At 38.8% G+C, this 26,731-nt stretch overlaps 3 protein-coding genes across 11 annotated transcripts in view; 2 read left to right on the forward strand and 1 right to left on the reverse strand.

The window, feature by feature from the left end:
- Positions 1 to 5,307, reverse strand: part of LOC111671516 (hyccin 2) — a 44,625-nt gene extending 39,318 nt beyond the window's left edge. The window contains exons 1-2 of one of the 3 annotated variants that reach the window (XM_087179947.1): positions 5,124 to 5,307; positions 3,922 to 4,099 (exon numbers count right to left, since the gene is read on the reverse strand). The gene's annotated coding sequence lies outside the window, so the exon portion shown is untranslated. The remainder of the gene's footprint in view (positions 1 to 3,921; positions 4,100 to 5,123) is intronic. The other 2 variants (XM_023428621.2, XM_023428622.2) reach the window with 2 other exon arrangements.
- A 755-nt stretch (positions 5,308 to 6,062) lies between these two features.
- LOC111671504 (CASP8 and FADD-like apoptosis regulator) lies at positions 6,063 to 11,999 on the forward strand. The gene is made up of 10 exons (XM_023428604.2): positions 6,063 to 6,367; positions 6,546 to 6,844; positions 6,930 to 7,035; positions 7,211 to 7,346; positions 8,384 to 8,433; positions 8,522 to 8,594; positions 8,807 to 8,853; positions 8,942 to 9,020; positions 9,584 to 10,088; positions 10,205 to 11,999. Exons 2-10 carry the CDS (start codon positions 6,549 to 6,551, stop codon positions 10,332 to 10,334), a joined length of 1,422 nt encoding a protein of 473 aa, XP_023284372.1. The 5' UTR covers positions 6,063 to 6,367; positions 6,546 to 6,548; the 3' UTR covers positions 10,335 to 11,999.
- Positions 12,000 to 12,989: 990 nt separating this feature from the next.
- LOC111671510 (DIP2 acetate--CoA ligase A) overlaps positions 12,990 to 26,731 on the forward strand; it is an 81,170-nt gene continuing 67,428 nt past the window's right edge. For 4 of the 7 annotated variants that reach the window (XM_087179938.1, XM_087179939.1, XM_087179941.1 and 1 more), the window contains exon 1: positions 12,991 to 13,513. In XM_087179938.1, the coding sequence (XP_087036064.1) occupies positions 13,390 to 13,513 (124 nt within the window). In that variant the 5' untranslated portion in view covers positions 12,991 to 13,389. Of the gene's footprint in view, positions 13,514 to 26,731 lie in introns of all 7 variants that reach the window. The other 3 variants (XM_087179936.1, XM_087179937.1, XM_087179940.1) reach the window with 1 other exon arrangement.

Here is a 26,731-nt window from a genome sequence, read left to right on the forward strand (position 1 = left end):
TTGTGGGGAACAGTCTTGAATAACAGAAATAACAGGAGGATGACCATCACCTCTTACTAGAAATTACTGTTTAAAAAGCATCACTGTGTGAACGCCAGCTTATTTCTTCCACAAAGTCTCAACTTAGTTCTGTCCCATTGTGCAAATCGTGAGTGATGTTCAACTATCCCAGCGAGTTTGACCCCTGGGCCACTTGTACAGAGCAGAGGGGTTGGTCATTTATTAAGCAAAAATGTCAAACATTCGCAGGCACCAGCTTTGCCGCCTTTCTATCGCTGTAAATTGAATACTTTAGGGGTTTGTACATTTGGTCACAGATTAGGCAGGACAATAAATAGAATCAATTAAATCAATTTGAATTATAGTTTTGTGTAAAATGTCTACACTGTGAAAATTGAGTTATTAAAAGATGCACAGAAAGGTTACTTTCAGTCAAAAGGTATTGGTGGTGATAGCTGGCAACATTAGATCTCTTGAGTCATGACAGTACTGTAAATTGTCACGTGAATAGCTCCGAGACTGCTGTGATTCTAGGTTGCTCTCTCATAGCCAATTGAACAGTCATATCGTGAACAAAAAAGGCACTGATCTCCTCCTAGCTCCTGATTTTGGTTTATTGACAAAAGGTTACCTGGTTGTGAGAGGTGAAGCCTTTGGACTCGATTGAAAAGTGTGCACATTGTACTTTGTTCAGTCTGTCCCTGCCTGATGGGTAACTAATGCTAGCGAACTGTCTGCAGATGTCACACTAATGTCTTGTCAAGAAACAAAAACCGCAGTAGATGAATTGGTGGGTGAAGTTTTCTGCTTAATCTCTGCTGACAGTGATTATTACTCTGCTATACCTAGATGAAGCATCTACTGATCGTCCATTGGTGTGTGAAATAACAAGTATTTTTAAATATCCATAATTATGAGAGTGCATCATATGTTCACCTCTGTAGATTGATCAAATTAGTTAATTACTTTCAACAAATAAAAATTATGGACTAAAGTGTGTATATATAGCTGTTTTTCTTTTTCTTTTCTTTTCTATTTATTATCAATAAGGTGTTGGACAGTGCAGAATAGTGGATTAAAGGTTAAACACTTGATCTTCCAGCATCAGTATTGTATTAATAATGGAGGCGTTGCTAACGTAGCACTTTCTGAAAAAAACTGAAGGAGGTGAAAGTCTGTGGCATGCTGAAATCAACTGTACAGCAGAAAGAACAATGAAAAAGCCTTTCACCACTTCCATGGGAACAAGCCATATCGCCGTAGGGATAATACAGTTAATCTAACCTAATCAAAACATTCACACACGTCCAGCAAACCTACCCTGTGATGATGACATCAGAGTTTAGCAGCAAAGGCCACTTTCCAAATATAATCTGAGATTGTTTTAAAAGCTTAAACTGCATGCACATGTAATCCTCATGTCACCTGCCAACTACTGTCAAACCACAACAACAAAACCAAAGTGTAGTGAATTTGATAAATAACTGGTTCAGTATGTTCTCTTCTGATAGTTTATTGATACACTGGTTACAAGCATTGTTAATATTGAATCATTGTAAATTCTGCCTTATGCCAATGTAAAGATGTGTTACATTTGAATAATACAATATGGCACTCATGTAAATGTTGCTGTATGTGTTTTAAAGGCTAAAGCTATGCAGTTTGTTACACGCTCATATATCGTCGAAAAATTCTGTAAAACGGAAATATAATAGTGTTTGAATGTAGTACAACTAGCTGCTGCTAAACAGGTTTCCTATAACTTCAGTAACACAGCTAGAACTGCATCAATTTGTCATTTAATCAATTAGTCAATTGAGAGAAAATATATGTATTTTGAACTACTTTTTTCATCATCTTTCAGGCAAAAAACACCAAACATTTGCTGGTTCCAACTTCTCAAACTACAGGATGTGGTGCTTTTCTTTTCCATATATAATGTGAACTGATTATATTTTTTTTGGACATTTGGTCGTACCTAAACAAAAAATCTGAATACATAACACTGTGTGAAATTCTTTTGCTATTTTCTATTATAGACTAATCAATTAAATTAGAAAATAATCTACAGATTAAACAATGATGAACATATCATCAGTTGCTGCCCAAAACAAGACTATTGTTATGAAACATCAGTCATCCTCCTGCCTCAAATTGCAGTTTGCAGAATTGCCTGTATGGTAATACCATCATTAGCTTGGGCAATATACCCTGCCAATCCCAGACCTTTTTGCAATCAGTTTTGAAACCATTGATACATTTACAAACAAGAGAGTACATGCATCATGCTGCTCCACCTCCGTGGAGCCCCCAGAGGAGCAGTATGAACTCTTGTTTGGCTGACAGAGAGACAAGGAACTCAGCGTGTGTGTAGGGGGTGGGAGCTTAGGGAGGGGACATACTGTACATCATGGAGACAGCAAACGCACAGCCAGACCTCATACCTGGCAGTGCAGTGAGTCAGCAGCACTACAGCTCTCTCTACATGCCAACCACATATCCAGCTGATTCTCAAGACTGTCTGCACGCAACACAACTAGAATGACTCCATTGGTGACTTTTAAACACATCAATTTGGTTACTGAATGATAACGAACAAAGAAAAATAACATAATCAGTTTCAGAGATGCTGCATGTCCAAACTGCCCAGGGCAGAATTATGAGGTTTCTCATTCAATGCACCTCAAGGGACAAAACAAATCAGATTTTTTTTATATTGGAAGAAGAGGTAGGGCAGGGGGCTGGCTGCTTGTGTGATCCTCTGGCTCTGTGGGATCAAGTACAGTGGAAAATAGTCCCCACTGCTAATCCATGGCAGGCTAATTACAGCTTTGATCCCCTAGGCGTGTGCATCACCATAGGTGGGAGGGAGGCTACACACTCTGGGGCTCAATACAGTTACGGTTAGATTTGTTTTGGTGTAGAGCTGTCTTAATAAGCTCACGGCTGCTGCAGATGTTTGACCAATAAATGACAATGTTGTACATTATTAGTCAGCTCAAATACTGGCACAAAGTTTACAAGAGTTGACTTCTGCTTCAAGTGAAACCCTTTTGAAACATTTAGATAAGCTTAAGAGTTTTTTTTTTTTTTTTTGTACAGCACATATCCCCTTAACTACAGTATACTGCTCAATAAGTGATTTCAGCAACTCACAAAAAGATCCAATACGTGTTAGTGCCTTCTGCTCATCGAATAACTTGGGCTGGATAAAATACAATTTGTTACACTGAGCAATAGAAACTCAACTCCTGAAGTCAGAGACACAGATTAAGTGGGTAAATGGAGTTTCTGTCTAAAATAGACCACAGCTCTGATGATAGCTTAGTCCCAAAACACAGAGTGGCAGAGATAGAGCAAGGGAGGAGGAGAGAGGAGGAATGACGATTGAGGATGAGCAGCAGATGGCATGGAATTATCTGGATCTTCAGCTCTACATCTTTGCCTGTGACGCCATTATTTGAGGGGTGGTTTACTTATCATGATCAGCACCAGTCCAAGCAGCATTCATTTAATTTACTGATGTCCGTGTTATAAACAGCAGCATGTCAACATAGAAAGATCAACTAGAAAGCAACTTGGCAGTAGCAAAGTGGCTTGGCAGACCAGGGAGGAATGAATGAGATGTTGATGTTGTAAGGATGTGTTGTTTGCTGGTCATTTGAGCGCTGGTCTAGAGTAGAGCTACAACAATTAATCCATTAATTGATTAGTCAATCGACAGAAAATGAATCCTCAACTATTTTGATAATAAATCGTTTTTAAAAGAAAAACAGCTCAAATATGAATATGAATATGAACATATTCAAGGATTTTTGACTTTGGGCTTTAGGGAAATTTGACTGTGAGAAATTTTACGCTATTTTCTGACATTTCATAAACCAAACAATTAAGCAAATAATAGAGAATAGATTAACTCACTGTTCTGTCCAAGCACAGAGGAAGATGTTGCCTTCAGCCAAATGGTGCTGGTATAGGCACTATGCTTGAAAGCAGCTGACCACTCAGATGAAATGTTTCTGGGTGAAAAGCTTAAGCAACACCGGGCTCCTGGCTTGATGCATCTTAACTGACCATGTGTTCTTGTTTTCTGAGGCAACTGAGAGGTAAAGTAAGATGAATTAACAAGTTATTTGTTCATACCTAATATAACTTGGACATGACATATGAGCATACCTAATATGAATATCTATACATATGTGGTGGGTATTTAAATAACCATGTTACAGCTGCAAACTTACAGACATAATAGTATGATGACAGCTAGAAAAAAGTCATTGACTGGCCACCCAGGCTATAGCTGACAATATAGCAAAGGCTGTTCAAACACATCAACTCATGTACTGTACATAACAGACATTTATTCTACAGCAAGTCTTCACAAAACTAATATTACCTAACAGAATTAGGATCAACCCTTAAACGTTACTTCGTACTAAATTAATATTTGCTATTGCCTCAAAAAGTTATATATCAAGCCTACAAGAGGTGCAAAATTTAAACTTCCGCTCTTAATTTTCAAAATAAAACTATTTTGAACAAACATGCTGCAGGGTTTGTGGAGTTCAACTATCAAGGATCTCAGTGAAAATACTGGGTATGTTTTCAGGTGTGGCGGCTAAGATTGAGTGACACGAGAACAGCTGTTCTACCTTAAACACGGAAACAAGCAAACGTGTTATCTGGATGTTTCTACGCAGCTCTGTTAGCCAGTTAGTTATCCGCTAGCTCACGTCTATAACAGAAGTGCCACGAAAGCTGAACCTGGACGTCAACGTTAGCTACCTTAGCTCGGCTTGCATGCCGTTAGCGTGTCTGCTGTAGTCAGCAGCTGGTGGACATCCTCATCCTCCTAATTTTTCACCAGTCGTGACTAGGCCGAAACGACTGACTGGTGGCTGCCTGGCTTTCACCAAAGCCTAAGCAGCATCTGTGTGGCCCCCTGCTTAAGACAATTGTGTCGGCACTGGCCAGCCCGCTAACGCTGAAGCCTCCTGGCTGCGGGTTTACATCCATACCAACACAACAGTGCTGATGATGTTCCAACTCACCAGCAGCCCTTGACTACGACTACCTGGAAAATCCTGAATGTTTTGCCAGCCACCAGGTAACGAAATACTCACCCGGACTGAAGCTGGTGATGGCAATTTCACCCGGTGACTGTGTCGGGGGAAGCAGGGGTGGTGTTTTTCTGGAGCGGTCACCCAGGTCGAGTATCTTTCCTCCAAATGCTCCCTCTCTTAGCGAGCACCTCCGTATGATCTCCCCACACTGCAATGGTGCTGCTGAACCACAGCGCAACACGATTGGCCGGGCTGAGCGGAACTCAGTGCGTTTTGGCAAACAGTGAAGATACCTTCACGACTGTCGGAAAACTCAGCATCATAGTGTGAGCTCACTTGTACATTTATCTACAGTTACCCATACTGGTACAAATCCAATTTCACTGTGTAACCTATGTGTAACATGTTGGCTCAAAGCAGTAGAATATCCTACAGCAAAGCAGATTAATCACAAAATATGAACAAAAGTATGTAAGTAAAATTATATGAAAAATAAATGCAGTCTTTTTATGCTGTGTTAGTGGTGAAAAGATATAGAACAAAAATATTTAACATTAGTTTATTATACTACAATATGTGTGTAATGAATCTTATATTTCTCCCTCCCATGCATCCACTAAACATATTCAAATATGTTCACGTTAACAATTCCAAATCTATTTTATATACTATGCCTAATGATTTTCATTATCAATTAATCTCCTGCTTATTTTCTTGATTAATCGTTTACTCAATAGCCAACAGTCAGAAACCCAATAGGATTCAAATTACTGTATAACAAAGAAAAGCTGACAAGTTTTTTCCTATTTGGTAACAATGTAGTCATAAATGTTGTTCGAATAAACCATCAAATCTGCAGTTATGTAAGTAAATCATTAATAAAGGGTATGAATCCATCAAATCTGTGGTTTTAAGTGTTTATAAGTTGTACCAATGAATTTTCATCCAGATCACGTACTGCCACAAATATTGTGCCTCTTCGTCATCAAAGCGCTGCCGCCCTTTGCCTTTCACTTTCACTTTAGCTGACAGCCTGTTGTGCTGTTTTATTAAACTTCGAGGAGTTTAGGGTATTACCCTGCACATATCCCACAACGAAGAGTCCTGCTTAGAGCGTGCATGATTCACTGTCGCGTCTTAGTGTGCATGAAAGAGGTAGCCTACTTTTCTTTTCTTTTTTTTTTCTTTTTGTTTGAAAAAAAAAGCGCTACTTCCTTGGGGGATTTTTTTTAGTGATGCGTCATCTCTGTTAAAGTGAAGTTCTGCTTTAACTTGTGTTTTCCTATCTGTTCACACGCTGTAAGGTAAGGTTCCTACAATTCTACTGATTAGGCTATACTTACTGTTATATTCTTTGTTATATATTTATGACACTTTGGTGTACGGTCCTGACTGGCAAATTGCTTGCCTTGTTAATGATTAAATGATCGGTCTTCATTGCCGTAGAATAGCAGCTTCACTGTCACTTTTCTTCTTCCAAAGTCCATGGCTCCTACAGACCAACAGGAGCTTCAGGCGATCAATCAGATAGCAGAGGCTCTAAGCAGCAGTGAACGCAGGAGACTCCTCTACCTGTGTGAATGCCCGCAAACGGAAAACAGTATAGTTTGTGTGAAAGAGATGCTGAAATTCAAAGTGATGGGCCATGACAGAGGTCGCGCATTTCTGGCAGAGCTCTTGTTACAGCTGAGACGTTTTGATATCCTGAGGAAGGTGATTGGAGTCAGCAAACATGAGGTGGAGCGGAATGTTCAATACCAGCAGAATCTGCCAAGATTCAGGTAAGATATTATATCATAATTATCTTAACAATCCCAAGTTCACACACTGTGGTCCTGTAAGTAATCATGGTTTCTTTTACTGCAGAGTATTGATGGCTCATGTAAGTGAGGATATGGCCTGTGAAGATCTGGACACTGTGAAATTCTTGTTAGGTAGAACATTACCACGCGAAAAGATGGAAAATGCAAAGGTGAAGAAAATGAATGAAGTCTGGTTTTGTTTTCACTCACTAAGTTCCTGTGTGGGAGGGAGGGGAGTTTTGGTTTCATTGCTTAATACAAAATGTTCAAAATATTTTTCAAAAAAGATTTTATTTTATTTTTGCATATCAAAACAACAATTTCCCCCTCTCACTTCTGTGACAGAGTTTCCTGGATGTGATCATTGAACTTGAGAAGATGGATTTAGTTTCACCCGAAAGAGTGGACTATGTAGAGGAATGTTTAATAAACGCTGGCAGGATTGACCTTGCCAAAAAAGTGGCTACTTACAAGATGTCAGGTGAGACTGTATTTTACCTATACTTTGTAATACTGACTGGTTAAAATTTAAAGAATGAGAAAACACACTTTTACAAAATGTGAAAAGTAAGCTCTCAAATGATGTTTTAGCTGTGAGGTTTGTAGTATCTACTGATTCTACAGTTGCATGTCAAGTGTGAAGTTTTTACACAGTTTTTCAGACAGGAAAATGCTGAAAACGGGAACTGAAAATTAATGAATGAAATTCTTTTGTTTCACACTACTGAAATGGTCCATGACGTGTGAGGACACCACATATATAAATGCCTCTGGCAGTTTCGAGTTCCTAAGAAACATTCAGTATATAGTTCCTAAACCAAAGAAAACAATTTAAACATTACACAGAAACAGAATAGAAACCCCAAATAAAAGTTACCTAGACAACACATTTTCTCAGTGACCATCCATTTTCAAGATGAACAAATGCATTTAAATTTCGGTTTTATTTAACTTGCTTAAAATCGCATAACACATAACAACACCTATCTTGTTCATGAATACCAACATGTCCAAGAACCACATATTCATATCCCACATGAGGGATTTCTTGCACAGTCTGCTATTGTTACAACCTGTCTGCTTATACAAAAAGCCCAATGTACTTCACAAGGTTGCTAGCCAATGTTTCCCGTCACAGCTGTTTGCTTGGAGCAATTGGTTTAATCCCAAAAAATGCCCCTTGGTGTTATTTTGAACCTGTTCATATTCTGTACCTTCTATACCCCAACAGTATAGACCAGTGACGGGGAGACACACCCTTGATATAGTTTAGTGTATGTTGAGAAACCAACATCTATATATTTGGTTAGAATACAAAAAATACAGTAGTGGTATTTAGATTACAATGCCACTTAGCACAGGAAACATAGGATTAAATAATGACCAAGTAACCTCACATGTACAATGTAAGAACTTTATTTATTTTAACAAATAAGATTAGAAAAGTAATGGCAAAGTGCTTTAAATCATCCTCATTACTTGTATTTACTCATTTCTGTCCGTGTATACCTTTTACAGTTGCAACTCCTGAACAGCATTTGTCCCAACAGCAAAGGTGCAGAGCTCCTGTGAGTATGACACTGTAGAAAAATTAACATTTATTATCATTTTCCTCTCTCATAAAACTAATACCTCTGAAAAACCTCTTCTCTTCAGTGTCCACCCCCTCCTACTCCTAGTAGTTCCCATTCTTTTCCGCAAACAAGACGAGGACAGTCCCTCCATACGGGTAAGATAAGCTTCATGTTAGCAAATTGTAGCAACTTCAAAAATATGTACTCCCCAGAGACAGTTAGTCAAAATACCCCTTAAACCAATGGAACAGATATTATTTCACATGGGACTTACCTGAGCTACCCAGCCACAACAGTTGGAAAGCCCCAGGCCACTCATTGTATTTAATTTTGATATTCATATGACTGCATTACTCTTTGTCACCAGTGACAGAAAACAGACCAGTGCCTGTACATGTACAGCAGAGCTGTCAGGTAAGGTTTGCACTCATTATTGGAGCTTGTGTTTGATTAAAAAAAAGTGCATTTATTAAACTGTTTTGTTTGCTCCTTTGCATTTCAGAGTCAGCTTAACTGGTACAAATTTAACAGCAATCCCAGAGGAGTTTGTGTTATCATAGACTGCGTGGGTAATGATGGAGGTGAGATACAAAACACTTTGTACCTACAGTCTAGTAGTGCAGGAAGTATTCAGATCCTTTACTTAAGTAAAAGTACCAACACCACAATATAAAAAAATTCCATTAAAAGTAAAGTTTGTGAAGCGCTCATATCTGAAATGTGGCCAGGAGCCCAATTAGACAATGGTTTTTTGTAAGTGGTAACATGCCAAAAATGTTGGAAACCACTTGTTCAGTCTTTAATGATGCATTGTATTTTCTAAGCTTGTCATATGTGTTTCTATGTCAGTTCTTAATCTGGAGAATAACCAGTAACTAGAGCTTTAAATAGCTGTAGTTGGGTAAAAGGTCTAATATTTCCCTCTGAAATGTAGCGTAGAAGTACAAAGTCGCAGAAAATAAGTCAAAATTGTAAATGTATTTAGTTACATGTACCGCTGAAAAATAATGTTTGGTTTCAATTAGATCTGAAACACTAATAAATTAACAGACTAGTCAATCAACAGAAAATTAATCTGCAACTACTTTGATAGCTGATTAATTGTTTTAGTAAAATCTGGTTTCATCTTTCCTTACCCCCTCAGGCATGTTGGAACAAACATTTAAGGCTCTTCACTTCAATGTGGTCATCTACAAGTGGCTGAGTGTGGATGACACTCTTTCAGCTCTCAGAGGGATATTCAAACAGAGAGAGAACCTGAAAGGTGATGGCTTTGTCTGTTGCATCATTAGCCGTGGTACGGCAAACCATCTCCTGGGTACAGACACGTACAGCGCACGTCTACATCTGGACAGTGTCAGAGGCCTTTTCACTGCTGATACATGTCCCATGATGGCTGGCAAGCCCAAACTGTTCTTCATCCAGAGGTACAGTGTTCCTGAGTTCCAGCCCTGTGCCAGGATGCACCATCGGGATGAGGATCTGGAGACAGATGGGTGTGATGGGCTGTCCAGATATGATTACATCCCTACAGATGCAGACGTGTTCTGGAGTCACTGCTGGACGGATGAACGTCAGCTGGAGCAAGGACATCACCGCTCTGTTTACCTGAAGGTTCTGACAGATGCCTTACTCAAAGGCCAAAAGAGGTACAGGCAAACACTCAACAGCAAATTCAGCTATTGTGTAGCATCAGACACTTTCCATATAAGCTATAAACTATATAGACGCTATATTAACTGTTGTCTTGTTTGTGTTCTGACAGGAAAACTAAGCTTGTTGATATTCATACCGAGGTGAATGGGGCTATCTTTGAACATAACAGGAGGAATCCTGGAGCAAACTACCACATTGATCTGAAACACACTCTAAGGAAAGATCTTTGCTTACAGTAGAGGATTTAATACAGTCACATTCACTGAAGACACAATCATGTCCAACATAATGCCTAAGAAGAACCTTTTTTACTGTGCAGACAGAGACACCTACTGGTTGTATTTATTCAAAACAATTATTTTTACAAATAATACAGAAAAAGTTATTTCATTGGTTGCTGTATGGTGTATTTATTTATTATTTGGAAATGACCACCCCATATTTTCTGTACATGTATTTATGAATAATGTCATAAGGGACAAATGTTCTCACAGGACAAAATAATGATAATAACAAGAAACCCACCTCCCAATGCCCCTGCCCCCAGACATCAGCAAACATAAACAACAGATATAACACACCCAATCATTTCATTGAAATAGACATTTCTATTTATACTGCATTGAAATAGAAATTTAAATGCAATAGAAATAGAAATAGAAATTGATTCTTTGTTTTCTTTTTTTTTTACTTTTTAGAGTAAAATGATGCACAGTACATACGAGGTATATCTACAGTATATCCTACACAACATCCTGACATTTAATAACAGCAATATGTTACTTTATTTTTTGGGGCATTAATGTGAATAGCTCTTCATTGCCTTTTATTGTGCAGCTAAACCAGATGTATGAAGTAAACACTAAATCCGTCCATCTGTCCGTATCTATCTATCTATCTATCTATCTATCTATCTATCTATCTATCTATCTATCTATCTATCTATCTATCTATCTATCTCTGTCTTTGTGGTTATATTTCATTAATGTATTTATTTTTTTTAATCATTTTAATTTGATAGGCCTTTATGCATTTTCAAGGTTTTGTCTTTTTTTGTAAAGACCACTATATAAATAAAATATTCCATATTATGAACATCTTCTAGTTACTAATATATTGTTAACTTCATAGGCAGCAGACAACAATATAAATTTAAATAATTTAACAATACATGAATTGCTATTTGTAGCAAAGTAATTCCAAAGCATTTAAATGCATGCATTTATTATTTTCAAAATGTTTTTACAGTCAGACTTGTCACTCCTGGGAACAACAGATTGTATATCTTGTATTTGACCAAGGTTGTTCTCTTTCCTTTTAAAACTTTCTTTGCCATACCAATATTTATATTTGCTATATTACAATAAAGCTAAAGATAAACGATGTAGGTCAGATGATGTCCAGTGTCAGCATCATTGTGTTTCGGAGGCAGGACCACATCTGACAACAGGGTGCTGACCCATCCCATTCTTAATTCATGTAGGGTTTGCTTTTGGTAACTTTCCTGCACCCCATCTTCACTTTCTCTTCTGTTTGTCTTGACAAGTCCATGTTAGTTTCACTTGAGTTATCAACCAAGACCCCAGCCTTGTCATACAACCCTTTTTGTTTTCAATTTCAAAAATTTGAAGACCTATCATATGAATTGAACATTTATACAGCAGCTTGTTGCACTTACATATAATTGCAGTAATTTATTTAATATCAAGCAATTTCCCACTGTCTCTTTAAGATATCTTTTATGTAAATGATTTGGTAATGTCTATTTTGAATTGTTTTCAAAGTAAAATTGTATGTAAAGCACTTTGAGAACGCCTCTGTGTTAATTATGCTGTTATCTTGCCTTGCCTTACACTGACCTTTATACACTCATATACAATGATTAAACTTCAACCAACCCTTCAGCTGATCCTGTTTTTCAGTTTATGCACTGGCACTAATATCTGTCACAACTCAATTTATCCCATACACTCACTTAATCTGACATTTCAGCTCATTGTAGCAATTTCGTTGTAACTGATACTTCAGCTTTCCTCAGTGCTTACGCTTAAATTGACATTTCAATGTCATCCAGTGCTCGCACTTAGATTGACTCTTCAGTAAGACTGAAACAAATAAATAAATTGATTGCCAAAAAAAATATTGCAACTTTTTGATAGTCAATTAATACTAAAAGGTAAGATAATGGAAAAATATCAAACATATCTAGTTCCAACCTCTCAAATATGAGGATTTTCTGCATTTCTTTGTCATATTACTGTAATCTGAATATCATTGGGACTAGACTGTTGGTACAACCCTGCACTTTAACTTCATTCAGTGCTTACATTGAACTGAAACTTTCAACTCCTCAGCACTTGCCTTTCAACTGCTACTTCAACCTCTTTCAGTATTTATCACTATTTCAAATGTTTCAACTTAAACATTTCATTAATTTCTTTAAAAAAATGCCATCTCTATGTGTGAATTTAGGATCTTTAAAGTGAGCTTTGGATACTGTCTATCTAACCACATTGTGCTTTTAAGTGTCATGAGCCATCTGATCATGTAATCATATCGTCACAATGCAGTTCTCCTTTGATATATTTTGAGATCACAGTGACTAACAGTGAACCACGAATCAGTTATTATTTTTTGTATTAATAAATAACACCCATAAAATAGCAAGATGCAAAAAATAAATAAATCAATAAATCATAACATTTTCAATAGTACAGTTGTATCTCCCAGGTCACTGCATGTGCTTCAATACCGCGCAGCAGCACTGTGACCGTGACGGTAGGAGGCAGGCAAGTTGTTTGTGGAGCAGCAGGAGGCAGCGTGCACCGCTCAGGCACGCACAAACACACGAGGAAGCCCCGTGAACGCGCTCGGTCGGGGCTGCTGTTGCTATGATGCAATAGCGACTGCGCCGTGGGAAGCGAGCGAGGAGTTGAATGAGTTCTCCCCACAGTTGAAGAGAAGCAGCCGCAGACAGTGAGGACGCCGACAGTGCCGAGGGACAGACAGCAGGCACGGAGACACAGGCAGGGCCCTGTCCTAGCACACTACATGGAAACACACAGTCAGGTGTGTCTGCTAGCCTCGCAGCTAGCCGTGTCATGACGGTTGGAGAGATTTCTCACACATCTGTACGACGTTGCAGCGAGACGGGAGAAGCACCAACACCCCATTTTCTCTCCTCAGCCGAAACCAAGTGAAGAGGGGTTGTTATCATTTTTTTTACCTTTCTGGTGGCATTGTCCTCCTCACCGGTGACTCAGTGGACCTATTCGTGCTTCGTACTGGACCACCATGGCAGAGAGAACCTCAACCGGGTTGCTAACGATGATGTTGGAGCCCACGCCGGCTGTCGCTATGACCCTGCCGGCGGAGGTCCGGGAGAAGCTGGCGGAGCTGGAGCTGGAGCTTTCTGAAGGTAAGTTGACATCAACAACGGGTACACAAACTATCACAACGAGAGGCCATATGTTTCTTCTATATCGGGTGCTTTATTTATAAGACTGTATCCGAACCACCGCCCTTTATCTTGGCATGTTTGAAGACATGGCAGCATCATCGAAGCACCTCTGCTACTACCAGAGAGTAGCCTTAAGCTGAACTTCTGCTGTAGTTTTGTCCTCATGTTTCTAAACTACTGCAGCACAGGGACTTACTAAACGCAACTAAACTAGACTGTTTAATGGGTTGTATTGTATTGTTCCGCGTCGAATGAAGACAAGCTGTTCTCATTGGCCTGAAGTTTAAGATACCACACGTCCAGACTCCAAATACCACACTTGATCAGATGGCTATCTGCCCTAACGCTAACAGCTGAGCTGACACACCCATACTACTGTTATGTGGCTGTTTTTTCCACATAACCAGAGGGTCAGTCTTTTTTAAGTTGATGAAAAAGGAAAGTAAAAGAGTAATACATTTTTTCCACATAAAATGGAATTTTTGTCATAAGACTGTCAATACAAGTGGCCATTCTTATCGTGTCTTGCTGTGTGAAACTTTTCAGTTAATAGAGATTGTTGTTACTGGTGGCCAGTCCAGAAGTCACCAGTTATGATTAGAGGCTGTTACATGGATATCTTACTAAGCCATGAAATTAGAAGATCATTAGAAAAGTTGAAAAATGTCTCCACATTGCTTACCAAAGACAACATAATATTTTTTTAAGTTAACCAATACCATTAGGTTTGCCTTGTCCATACACAATTTGGCTGATGTCACTAATCTGTACGCTTGTATATGTCCTGGTAGTTATGTATGTACAGCTATGTGTACATGTGTCTAAGTTCATGTACACCTTGCTTGTATCCTCTGTTTGACCTTCCACTTGTACTTTGATGACTTTGTTTAATACAAAAAAGAGTAAAGAAGGGCTTTTGGGCATGGATATCTTACACCTGCAGGTCTATAAAACTACTAAAATTTAAAAATTCAAACAGGCATTAGGCTATAAGTTAAGTCACTATTATCTTAAATCAGGCTTCTTTAGGCTGTAAATTCAACATCAAATATTTACATCTGATTTTATGTATTTTCCCTTTTTTAGGACTTTCTCAGACTCATTCAGGTATTTTGATGGCTTATAAAACTAGTCTACCTAAAGTGCATAGTATTTAAATTGATACTTGCGATACTTATTTATGTAAGAGAGGGTCCATTCTAAATAAAATAATTGCCTAACTATTATACTTACCTGCTGACAGAACACAAAAGATATAATAACATGTACCTGTGCAAAGTCCTGTACAACGAGAAAACAGTTTTTATTGATATTATTTATTGTGCTACCTTATCACTTTCCTTGACAATCGTTCTGAAGGACAAATGTCAGTGTCACTAATATTGTAAGGTAACATTTATAAAGTCCCATTTAAAAATCAGCCATTAAATTGCCCCTGCTTGTGCTACCTGTCAACTCAAACCTGCATGATTTGTTCATATTTGGTGCTCAAAGGACCTTTGCATTGACCTGCAGTCAGTTCGCACAACACAGAGTAGATAAAGATTGGTTTATTTTCCTGTTGAGTAGAAATAATTAAATGCACAGTTTCTGTGCACTGTAAATAATGGAGATGGTACTTTTTTTTCAAAAGAGCTTTTCTTTTGTTTTTTGTTAGTTCAATGAAGCTCCTTTATTTGAGCTGTTCTCACGTGGTAAAATTATACAAATCCTAATTAATGACCCACATTAGGTCTGATTAGATTTGGGATTTGACCCCCGGGTGTGACCCTATTTCTTGCCAACTCTGGAGAAAATGTCAACCACACAAGCCAATAAATGTAGTCCTAGAATTTGAAATAATAGGAAACCATCTGACGCACAGTTAAATTCTGCATTGAGTCTTTTCTCTTTCCATGTTAGCTGTCTGCACCTTACCAAGGCTAGGAATAGACCAAAGGTGCACGCTTTGATAAGCACATTAACTGCCACTGAGGCCCCTAATGGGATAGACATGTTTTCAGGAGCAGCTACCAAATCAATCTATATCTGTCCAGTTTCCTCTTCCTGCTCTCCACATGTCACATCCTGCCATGTTGGAGCTCTGATAGCTGTATCTCCCTGACTCTTTTGCCTTCTGCCTTTCTGGCTTTTCTTCCACTGACATACTATTTTGCCTGTTTCCTATGTCTCTCTCCAGGCCTTCCCACCTCCATATTTCCTCTATTTTTTTTCTGATCAAAGAACAGTGTCATTCAGTTTTGGGTAAAAAGAAATCAAAATTCTTTCTCACTTTCAAATCTTATTCCTGTATGCACCTGTGAACTCTTCACCTCATGCTGATGCCCTTTGGTTGCTTCCCCATTGCATCCTGTCTCAGGATAGAATAGACAGCTCGTTTTATTGGAAGGAGTTGAGAGGCTGGGAATCCTGCAGGTTTTGTACCCTTCTCAATGAGCTCTTCTCACAGGGATTTAACATCAGGCACGTCTGTGACACTTTGGTTTTTAGTGTGCGTGAGTGTGCCAATACGTGTGTGTGAGTATGCTGGAATGCTTTATTATTCATGTAGCTGAATAGATGTGCCATGTATGTTTTCTTAAGCAGTTTAGCCACAGCAGCCATTGGAATAACATGAGTTTGAGACAGTCGAGCAGCTCAGCTAGATAATGTACCAGCATCAGCAGCTTAGGCCTGCTGATGTGTGAAATAAACAATCTGCGCACTCTTATTGTGGTCATAATAAATAGTGTTTCCTCAAGAGATGCATTTATTTTCAGTTTTTCTTGCTGTGGTTTTATTTGCTTGTCCTAAAATGTTTTATTCACTTAATATACTTCACTCTACTGTCCTCAGATGACTTTTTGAGGTAATAAGACCTTGCAACCCAACAAACCAGTCATTTTTCATAACTTGTACATGTAGGCCAAGCTATTCTTCTCATGTCACATTGATTGTGCAATTGTTCTTTTTGTCTACAGCTTGGCTGTTCCGTTATTCACTGGGTCTATGGAGTTTAATCATTTGAAACCACTTTACTGTGTAGACTTTGGGCCTGTTTCATGAGGCAGGGTTACTAAATAATCAGGATACCTTCACTGTGTAAAACCTGGAATAGCATTAAATATGGTAAATGGACTTAATGTAAGTAAAAGAGCTGTTCAGCGTTTTAAACCCCCCCTAAAACCGTCCTAAAATCTTTTTTTTAGTTCTATTTTTGCCTTTATTTTTGATAGTACAGTGACAGAGAGAGGGGATGACATGCAGCAAAGGGACGTGGGTTGCATTCGAGCCCATGGCAGCTGTGGTTTAGGACTAAGTCTGCGTGGTACGCGCTCTACCAGGTGAGCCGCCGAGGCGCCGCCAAACCCTCCTTAAATCTTTAATATTACCCCATAACATTAAATATTCATAGTTAAATAAGCAAAATCAAAATTTAAAACACATCTTTAGGCATTATTTATTAAAGGAACGGTTTGTCATCATTGCAAATATGCTTACTCGCTTTCTTCTGTTTACACTTCAGTTTTGTATGGATTAAGCAAGGGAAATCTAACATGGTATTTTATGAGTTTTAAAGGTGCTGGCAGTCCAATTTTGTTTCCTTTGGATAGAACCAGGCTAGCTGTTTCCCCCTGTTTCCAGTCTTTGTGCTAAACTAAGCTAAGCTAAACAAACTGCTGGCTCCAGCAACAGATTTACCACACAGACACGAAAATTGTATCAATCTTCTCATCAGAGTCTTAGCAAATAGTTATTCCCCAAAATGTCAAACAGGTTTGTTAAAATTCAAATATTGGTGAATCCTGATTGGTCTATGGATATATGTGAAATCAACCTTTTTCAGCTGAGCACCACCCACCTCAAACCAGGGAGAAGAGCTCAGAAACAAAAATACAAACACATAAAAATCTGTCATGTAAAATAATCTCCAACTTTTGCAGAAAATAGTGAGTTCAAGTAGGACCCATTTCTCATTGTAAAATTGTTGAGAATATATGTTTTTTGGGCCTTTTAATCAGTACAATTGGCCTGCTAGCTTGGTAACTCTGCCTTGAGAGATGTACTGCTGTGGCTTCTTTCCAACAATGCCTGTAGACTGAAATTTCCTTCTACCAAATTCTACATTTCGTAATTACTGGAAAGGACCTGTGTTATTTCTCAGCTGACCTGGATGCATATGAGTGGTCAGAAGATGGGGCGTAAAGGAGGGCAAGAAGACGGATGATCCCCATTATCTCCTGCAAGGAGGACAGAGGGAGAGACGTGTCTGCTGAGTAATTCATAGGCTCACTCTATCATTCCCTGGTTTTATTCCCTCCTCTGTTTGCTCTCTAAACCCTCTGATTACAAAGTCATTTTTAGTCCCGTGCTGGTGTTTGCTGGGAAACTGCCAAACCCCTGGTTGGTCAATGCGCTTGTTTTGCCTGCTCCCATTCAGCAAACATTTATAGAGGAGCAAGGCAGATTTTTGGTAGTTTAAGTGATGTCTGGTTTGTTTCTGGTTATTTGGATTCATTGAGAAAATGATTGTAGCAGATTTCAGGTGTTTGAAAGAGGAGTCAGCAGCAAAAATGTGGCTGCTATGTTTTTCAGATGTTTTCAAATGCATAATGACAGTGTTCTGTATGCTAATGCAGAATGTCCATTCACTTTAATAAGACTGTTTTCATTTGTTCTATGTCTTATCTGTGTCCTAGTATCTGCTACAGCAGTGACCCAATTTCCCCATGGAAATCATTAAAGTTTCACCTACCTAAGTGATTAGATAAGGTGAAACTTTACTCACTGTAGACCTGTAGGTAAAGAGGCCACCAGGCAGCCTGCTGGCAAGTGGTAACTGTAATAATGAGATGGCGATGATTAAGCTTACACATGCTTGTCAACCTCTGGCACTAATTCGATGGTGTAATGATCAGCGGTGTGTATCTTATTGCTGTTAATGGTTGTAACCCCACTGTAACCAAATGTTTTTAAACTAGGGCTGCACAATTAAAAGTTGTAGAATCATTATTTCAATGCTGGCTCTATACAATCTCATTATTACCTGATGATTCTGCAGCATTTGCATTCACAGGGGATCTGTTGCATCAAAACAAGCACTCCTAATTTCTCTATAAACTGTAACAGCAAGACTATCTCAAATCTCATGTGAGTGTGAGAGAGTTTAAACATGGATTGACAGAAAAAAAAAACAAAATGAGTCCTTTTCAGTTTCAAAGATGATGATAACATTCAAAAGCTCATATGTTGTAACACTGAGACATCCATACCACAAGCCTTATACTGTACATCACCATACCCAGGTCAAACTCAACTCACAAGGTGATTTCATAAAAACATTTTCTGTATGATTGTAGAAGAAAACCAAAATTTCACTTCTGAGTGAGATAATCGCCACTTATTTTATCTACTATTGCAGCCATACTTAAAAGCAGTAGTTTAGATTTTTTCGACATACAGTGAACAAATGGGAATTTCTTATTAGTTTGCTGTAGATTCAGGGATATTATATTGCTGTTGATTGTTTTTGCCAGCTGTCTGAGGGTTCTGTGACTATGGGGCTTGTAACCTCAGCTAAAATCCATGCATTGTAGAAACAACTTGTGAGTAACTCATAACGCAATATGTTGAAAAAAAATAAAAGTAAATTCCTTTTTCTTGCAAGGTTGACTTTTCATCCAACAGTGGCACCACTCAATAATGTGTTTTATAGATCTATTATACAAGTAAACCTGAATCCTGGTGATAGGCCTGCATACTAGGTGGGGTTAGTGGATAGTTTTGGTGGCCAGCGCTTTCATAAAACTTCTTTTTGGAAAGTGTGAGTGTACAGGAAACCCCGGTCCTGGTCCTCCTGATTCATTCTTCTCTGTGGTCACTTACTCCCACCACAAACTCATGGAGAAAGAACTTCCAGTGGGTTCACCCTGTGAGTTCAGCCTATTGTTGAGCAAAACCAAACATTTGATGAATGTAGAATAACATTCTGCATTAAGAGCTTTGAGAAGATGTAGGATTTAGGGCGATTACTTGGGGGACTTTGTACATGGCTGCTAGTTAGCTCTGTAATAGGATCCAAAGGAGAAGAATGTTGAGCCTTGGAGCAAGCTAGCTGGCCCCTGTAGCTGCTGTAAAGTCCAGTTCGGAGATAAAGAGACAGATATGTTGTGCCCCTGCCATAGTGGAGAATAGAAAGTGGAGGGTCATAAATATTTCAAGGGTGTGCCTCAGAGCAGAGGAGAGCCTCAGATTCTTGTGCTGCTCTCATATCCTACTGCCTGTATATGTGAGTCTGTGCACATGTAAGTGTGTGCATGATTGGCTGTCAGTCCATTTACTTTTTGGTTGTGTCTCTGGTTGCTTTGTTGAGGTGCTCCTTTCCATTTGTAAAGTACAAACCACAGGGCTGTTTCATTTGGGTGATACAAATATCCAGAGTGCCTGTTTTTGTCCTGGCGATTCACTTTGTTCCTCTGTCCTGGATATTTGTTTTCTTTACAGTACTCTTCAACATCCTGTCCCTGTTTTTATAGGAGCCATGCATTTTTAATGAATTGCAGTGTGGGAATGTAATATCTAAAAATATGTCTTTTCTTCCTTTGTTTATCCAAGTGTGAATTAGTCTGCAGAGTAACATTTCCAGGAGCATGGTACTTTTGTTTTCCCTTTCTGTATTCGAATGCATCTATTGTTTTAACTAATTAACTAGTCTAGTGTAATCTTTGAAATTGAAAAAACATAGGTACAATCTTGTAAACAAACATCAATGTTACAGTTGCATCTCATTTTAAAAGCGATTGGATTATTTGTTACCATGTTTTTATTTGACAAGTGACTTGATTGCTTTATCAGCCTATATATATATTTTTATATTTATTTTGCTCTATTAATATTTTTATATTATGAAAACAGTACCAACATTTTTTTCAAGAATGATTGTTTAGAATTTCCATGGCTACTTTTTTAGACCGCTGTGGAAGTATTGTCAGAAAGTACAAGGTTCAGTATGATAATCAAGTTTCCTCTAAAACCTGAGATACAGTTTTTTGCTCCTCTCTGCGTGAATACCACACATATGTCAGCAAGACATTTCACTCTCTTTCAGTTGATTCAACCAAGTGACAGTGACTTAACAGCAGCACTATGTCAGCAGTGTTTTATCACATTGCTGTGATTATTGCTTGGGTTACAATTAATGGCCACAGTCGATGACAGACATCAGTATTTTCCAATATACTGCATAAGAAAGAAGAAAAGTTTAAATTGCCAGTAAATTAATGTCTTACTCTTTTTAACAGTGATGCCTGCTTAACATCTACTACATTTCATTACTCTGGTCAGATGTGGGGACAGCTAGGTATAAAATGAATTTATTGTGAAAACATGCAGCAAAAGGTAAATCAATCAATGTGCAAGGCCATAATTTCTGAGGACACCAACCACTGAATAATTCAACTGGTCTATTAATGTCTATTAAAAACAAATGAACAACTTTTTTTCAAGTCTACCAGTGACTTGACCCACTGCTAAGACAACGGTTGAAAGATGGTGCCAGCTTCCAGCCAGGCCACCATCCTGTTCATCCTGACACTGAGCTCCGTGGTTGGCAAGAGGGTGTGTTTGGTAACACTCAACAAGGAAAATGTTTATGGTGTGCAGACCAATTCACACAACTTTGTAGTTTCTTTATTTTCATGGGTGCTGTGACTTCTGTGCTAGTGGTTACACCATATGTGTCCTTGTTGCAAGAGAGATGTCCTGTGCAGGAGAGCAGGGCAGTGCAGTGGGCACTGGTGCCAGGGAGATCTGCTGACCAAACAAGCCACATGCCCCTGTTCAAGGACACATTGCAGAGTTCAGACTGCTCTGTGCACCACATTCTTGTGCCGAGCAAGGCTTTTGTTCTGCCTCCATCAGCTTTCTAGCGTAAATTCTCTTCTGCCCATTCACCTATCTGTTTGTGTACCTTTGTTCACTCACCCTGTCTGTGCCCATCTGGCAGAGTCAGACGCTGAGCATGAGAGTTGGATGGCACTGTGGACCCCCCCCCCCTTTTTTTTGCCAACACCACAGCTCAATCTGGACTCTCTCTGGTCCAGTCACAGGAACAGTGGAAAATCACACGCAGAGGCCTGTTTAGATAACAGATTTCACGCTAAATGCTGTGAATTACAATTTCAATAAAGAATTGGATCTATAAACATGTTTTCTATTTTCAGTGTTTCCTGCATTAGTACAGCAAACAACATTTGTACTGCAGTGTTTTTAAGGTACAGAGTGAATTTCTCATAGACGATGGGAGGGGTTGCAGGGCTGAGGTCACTGAGCTGTGCAGAGATCCTTTTGTACAAAGTTTTTCAGAGGCTAAGGTAAAAATTCATCAGTGGTCCTTACATTTCTTTCTTGCTATTTATTTCCCTGCTGTATTTGATCTTCATTCTTCTTGACTTCTTCATTTATAACTGAAACATACACACTCTCAGACAGCAGAGCTATACTAACAGCTTACTCATATGCCCCCTCACATATTATTCTCTGTAGCATTAATAAGATAAATTTGATACACCATCACAAGTACTGCATCTCTATATTTTCACTTATCATCTCCTGAACACTTGATTAACATATAAGCAAAAGAGTGTTATATCAGATCTAGTGTTATTATTGCCTATAGTCTTAGTCTGGTATATTCACATAATCATAAAAAGTAGAAATTCAGAAGTATTATAACAGCATCTTGAACCATCAAGCTGCTCTATGTGTTTTTACTGCCTGTGCTGTTTTGGCTCCCTGTTCACAAGTCAACCCTTAGTTGTTAAAAGCTGTCAGGTTGATGATAAAGGCTGCAAATGTGAAAACACATCAAGAGGCATCACAGAAGCTCCTGATTGTTTATCGAGTCATCTGCTGGATCTTGTCAGAGGGTGTAGATTATAGTGCTGTTTGGAATCCCAGTGAAGCAGCTAATGACAAGTGTTGGCAGTGTTTAATTAAAATGTGTGATAATAATTCATTCCAGAGAGGTGGTGTAATGATGTACCGGTCAGTGCCATCAACACCTACTAGCTTCTCTTGACCCTCTCAAGCCGGGAGCTTGCAGAGGTCAGCTACACAGCATGACAGGACTGTGTAGTCCACTAAACTTAGCTCGAAAAGCAGCTGGCCAACAAACAGCCCTCAGTGAAAGTATGGAGGAAGCAATAGAAATGGTAACTTAATATAACAATTCTGATTTACTTAGAATAGATAGAGCAGGCTAGAAAATGTATAGATTTGATTTGCTTTGTTGCCAAGAGTGATGCCCAATTACTCTGCTATGACTAGAGTGTAACGTAACTAAAAAAAAGTTCAGACTTTTTTTTTTAAACTTACACATTAGAAAAAAGCAACAATGAGACCAAAGAGATGTGTGAAAAGACCATAAACAAGTTTTGAATTTTTTTGTTCATTCAATCAATGTCTAGGTCTACTCAGCTGTGATGTGCAGATCAAAGACAAACATGGTGCTTTGTAGCAGAACAGGCTGTATTGTGAGCCTTCCTGGTGGAAAACAAACACAGAAAATGTCTGGAATGTGCCGTGACCTATCAACTTAACCGTGAGGAGAGGGGTTTCTAAATCCCCCCCACTGCTGGAGGGCACAACTACACACAACAAACACGCAGATAGCATAGCAGGTTGTCCCAGCCTTTTAAAAGAACAAGGCCAAGTTTCTCCCCTCGCCTTTACCTCATTCCCTTAGGTGTCCCAGTAGAATATGGGAGGGAAGGAACAGAGCAGAACTGAGAGTTTTTTTTATTTTTATTGTGGGGCCAAAGCCAGGCTTTTTTTTAAATATAAAACTTAACTTGGCAGACTCAGATCACATACCAGAAAATGTGCTTTCAGCCTGTGTGCTCTGAGCAAGCAGACAGTTTTAGGTGAGCTCTGCTGCTGTCGCTCTCCAGAGACTTTTCCCAGTGTGTTATTCAGCAGGTATCTGTATAGCCAGAAAGAAAGGAGCGACACGAAGCAGGGGCAAGTTAGGACTGCATTTAAAGCTCCTGAGGCATAACTGACAAATTGTGGAGACACTTTCAGCATTTAACAATTACGAACTAATGTCTGTAAAAGAAAAGTTGTAATAAATCATCTCAATAAACATCTATGCTGTTTGTTAATGAGATTGTTTTTATGCTGAGTCAGTGCTTGACGCTGCACTTAAGAGCTAGTACATAGACACTTGAAGCACCTTGGGTTTAAAAAAAACTTCCAATAAGGCTGAGTCACCATCATACAAGTAGGAGATGAAGGTACAACTGAAGTGACTATTAATTAATATCAAAGCATGAGCTTGTGGATAATGTCACTAAATCAGTTAAAGGATCGGTTTGGTTTTTTACAACTTTGGTCTTATTTTTGCAATTTGGACTGTCTCTTGGTAAAAATGACTTTGCACTCACCAATTTAATTTCAGAGATGTGAAAACGCAGTGAAATCACTAAAATGAAATCAGCTGGTGCAAGAAACAAAGCAGTCAGATTATAATACAGTTTTAAACAAACCCTGGCTTGGCCCAGTTCATTAGGAAGGGAACGTGAAGGCAAACCGTAAAATGATTACCCAAACCATCCAAATACCGTCATTGCAACTGAATGAATATAGTAATATAAAAAGTATAATAGAATAATAGTAATTGTAGATTTCTTTTCCAGTTCACAACAGGAGAAATCCTTCCTACTGCTCCTTCAACAAACACAACTGTCTGCCATTAACACATACACACATTTAAGAGAGTCTAAGAAAGGGAGAGTTGTAACTGAGCTGCCTGTCTGAGTGTATGTTAGATAAATTGTGATTTGAGAATCACTGAATATCAGCTTCCTTTGTTAAACTCACAAAGCTCCTCAGCCATGAAATAGGAATACAGTAATAGATCGAGACCAACGACCCTCCTCTCTTGACCATTTTGTTTCCCTTCTGAAGATTGGGATACAGTGGTTGATGAGACAGTTTCTTGATCAAAGCACAATAACAGGTTTATACTGAGCAAATGAATGTTATTTCACCTGGCCTACTTCTTTCACTTATATTCTTTGTATTCTTCTGGAGCAATGAAAAGATAACTAAAACCATGTCTACTTTTCTGTAAATTTGCCATGCTTGCAATGGCTTTTTATAGTAAGATAGGAGTTACTATCTAAGGAGATTGCATCCAATCTCCATTCTTGAGTAATGATGTATGAATGTGGTTTCTTATACTATGTGAGTTCAAAGTCTAAAGTAATCACTGTGATGTTTTCTCTGGCACTACCACCAACACAGATGTTTTTACTGATAAGGAGTTCAGAGAGTGAGGGAGAGTGTGTGCTGTTGAGGTCTGTTTAGAAGGACTGTAGCTGAAGAACTTTTCTGGACCAAGCTTCTTACCTTTTAAATTGCGTTTAACTGAACCTGCAAGTAGCCCAGAGAAGAGAGCACCCAGTTTATATGCTTAAAAATGGCCCCCCGAAAAGCACCACATAACCCTGATAATCTGCACTTACCGTTTTTCTACATGTCACCCTTTTTGCACGATGTTACTTGTGGAATCCCAGGCACTTGTGGAGGAACAATGACACAGATACAACTTTAAGATGACCTGTAATCTAATATAACATATACACAGACACACAGACACACACACACACACACACACACACACACACACACACACACACACACACACACACACACGCGCGCGCGCGCGCGCGCGCGCGCGCGCACGATCACATGCACATGCTCTCTGTGCTCCTACTCACAGCATTCATGGATAACATTGGTATATTGGTCTGTATGTGTGAGAGTTTGTTTCTTTATTTGTCTGTGCATTTGAATCTGAATATCCAGACAGGTGAGCACAACCACCAATATAACTTTTAGTGTAGATTCACCACTATCTTGCTTTTTCCCATCACTAGAATAACACAAGTTGAACAGTGTACATGTTGCTATGTTTGTATTACAAGGATATATTCCCACATTTTCCAGTCACCAAGTCTTTGTTTTACAGTCACTTGAGGGCTTGTTTTTTTAAACTGCTGTATCTCTCCGCCATAATCAACAAAGCTGCAGAGGGATATTTTAATTCATGATTCAACATAGTCAATAATTGCAGTGAAACCAAATATACTCCACCCTGTCTGTCATTAGAAGAGAAAAACAGTCTGAAATGCCAACAAGTGGCAGATAGCTGCTGGCAGGCTCCCATAATGTGTCATGCCCCTGATGACACACTCACACTTGAGTGCAGACTTTCTCCTGAGGCTTAATACTGCAGCCTCCAATTCTTAGCTTAATTGGCAATTGTTGTGTGTGTGTGTGTGTGTGTGTGTGTGTGTGTGTGTGTGTGTGTGTGTGTGTGTGTGTATGTGAGTGAGTGAGCCATATGACCTAAAAATCAGAAAGCTAACCCATGACAGAGTTGCTGCTTCCTTGTCCCTTCCTTGTTATCTAATTTGATAAGTCAAACTGAATTTAATTTTACTGTTGTCGTGGTCAGGCCAGGCCTATATTTAGCTATCAGGACATTAAATCGCAGTACTCTGATGACCAGGTTACTTAATGCAGAGAGAGGGGAGTAGTGAGAGGAAATGATTTCCTGCTCAACTGCCATGTTCAGTGGAGATCAATAGAACTAAAAAGGAAAGGAATTTTACTACAAAGGCTTGCTTTCAATGCAGAGAACACAACACCTATATTACAACAAAATCCTGCAATTCATGCTGGTTCTCAACGTGTGCACATCCTTTTGACTATTTAATATTGTGCATTCTGAAACATACCCTTTTTCTATGTTTGCTTTCAGTAAATATCTGAATGAATATCATGTTGACCAGACTAAGCAGTTGAAAATATACTGAATAATGGAAATGTCAGTAAGCGGAAAATAGTCTTTTTTTGTTGTTGTTTTTTTTTGTTAAATGACATGCCTTTCACTTGAACTCCAGACTTGCACTTTGGTCTGGTTTTCTGAGGTTAAAGCCATTCCTTCCAAGTCAGATCTATAAAGAGTTTTATTTACATGTCTGTGTGTCCAAAGGGTCAACTGAAATAGAAGAAAAGAGGGAGGAGGAAGAAAGGAGGACTGGGAGGCCTGGATTTAAATTTTCCCTAACACAGAAACAGCTGGAGTATGTCAGACCTTGGGGAAATCAGAATTTGTCAATTATTCAC

The sequence above is a fragment of the Seriola lalandi genome, unplaced genomic scaffold (genome assembly GCF_002814215.2).
Source record: "Seriola lalandi dorsalis isolate HSWRI2012SDOR001 ecotype SW California unplaced genomic scaffold, Sedor1 jcf7180002054881, whole genome shotgun sequence".
In the NCBI taxonomy this organism is placed as follows: Eukaryota; Metazoa; Chordata; class Actinopteri; order Carangiformes; family Carangidae; genus Seriola; species Seriola lalandi.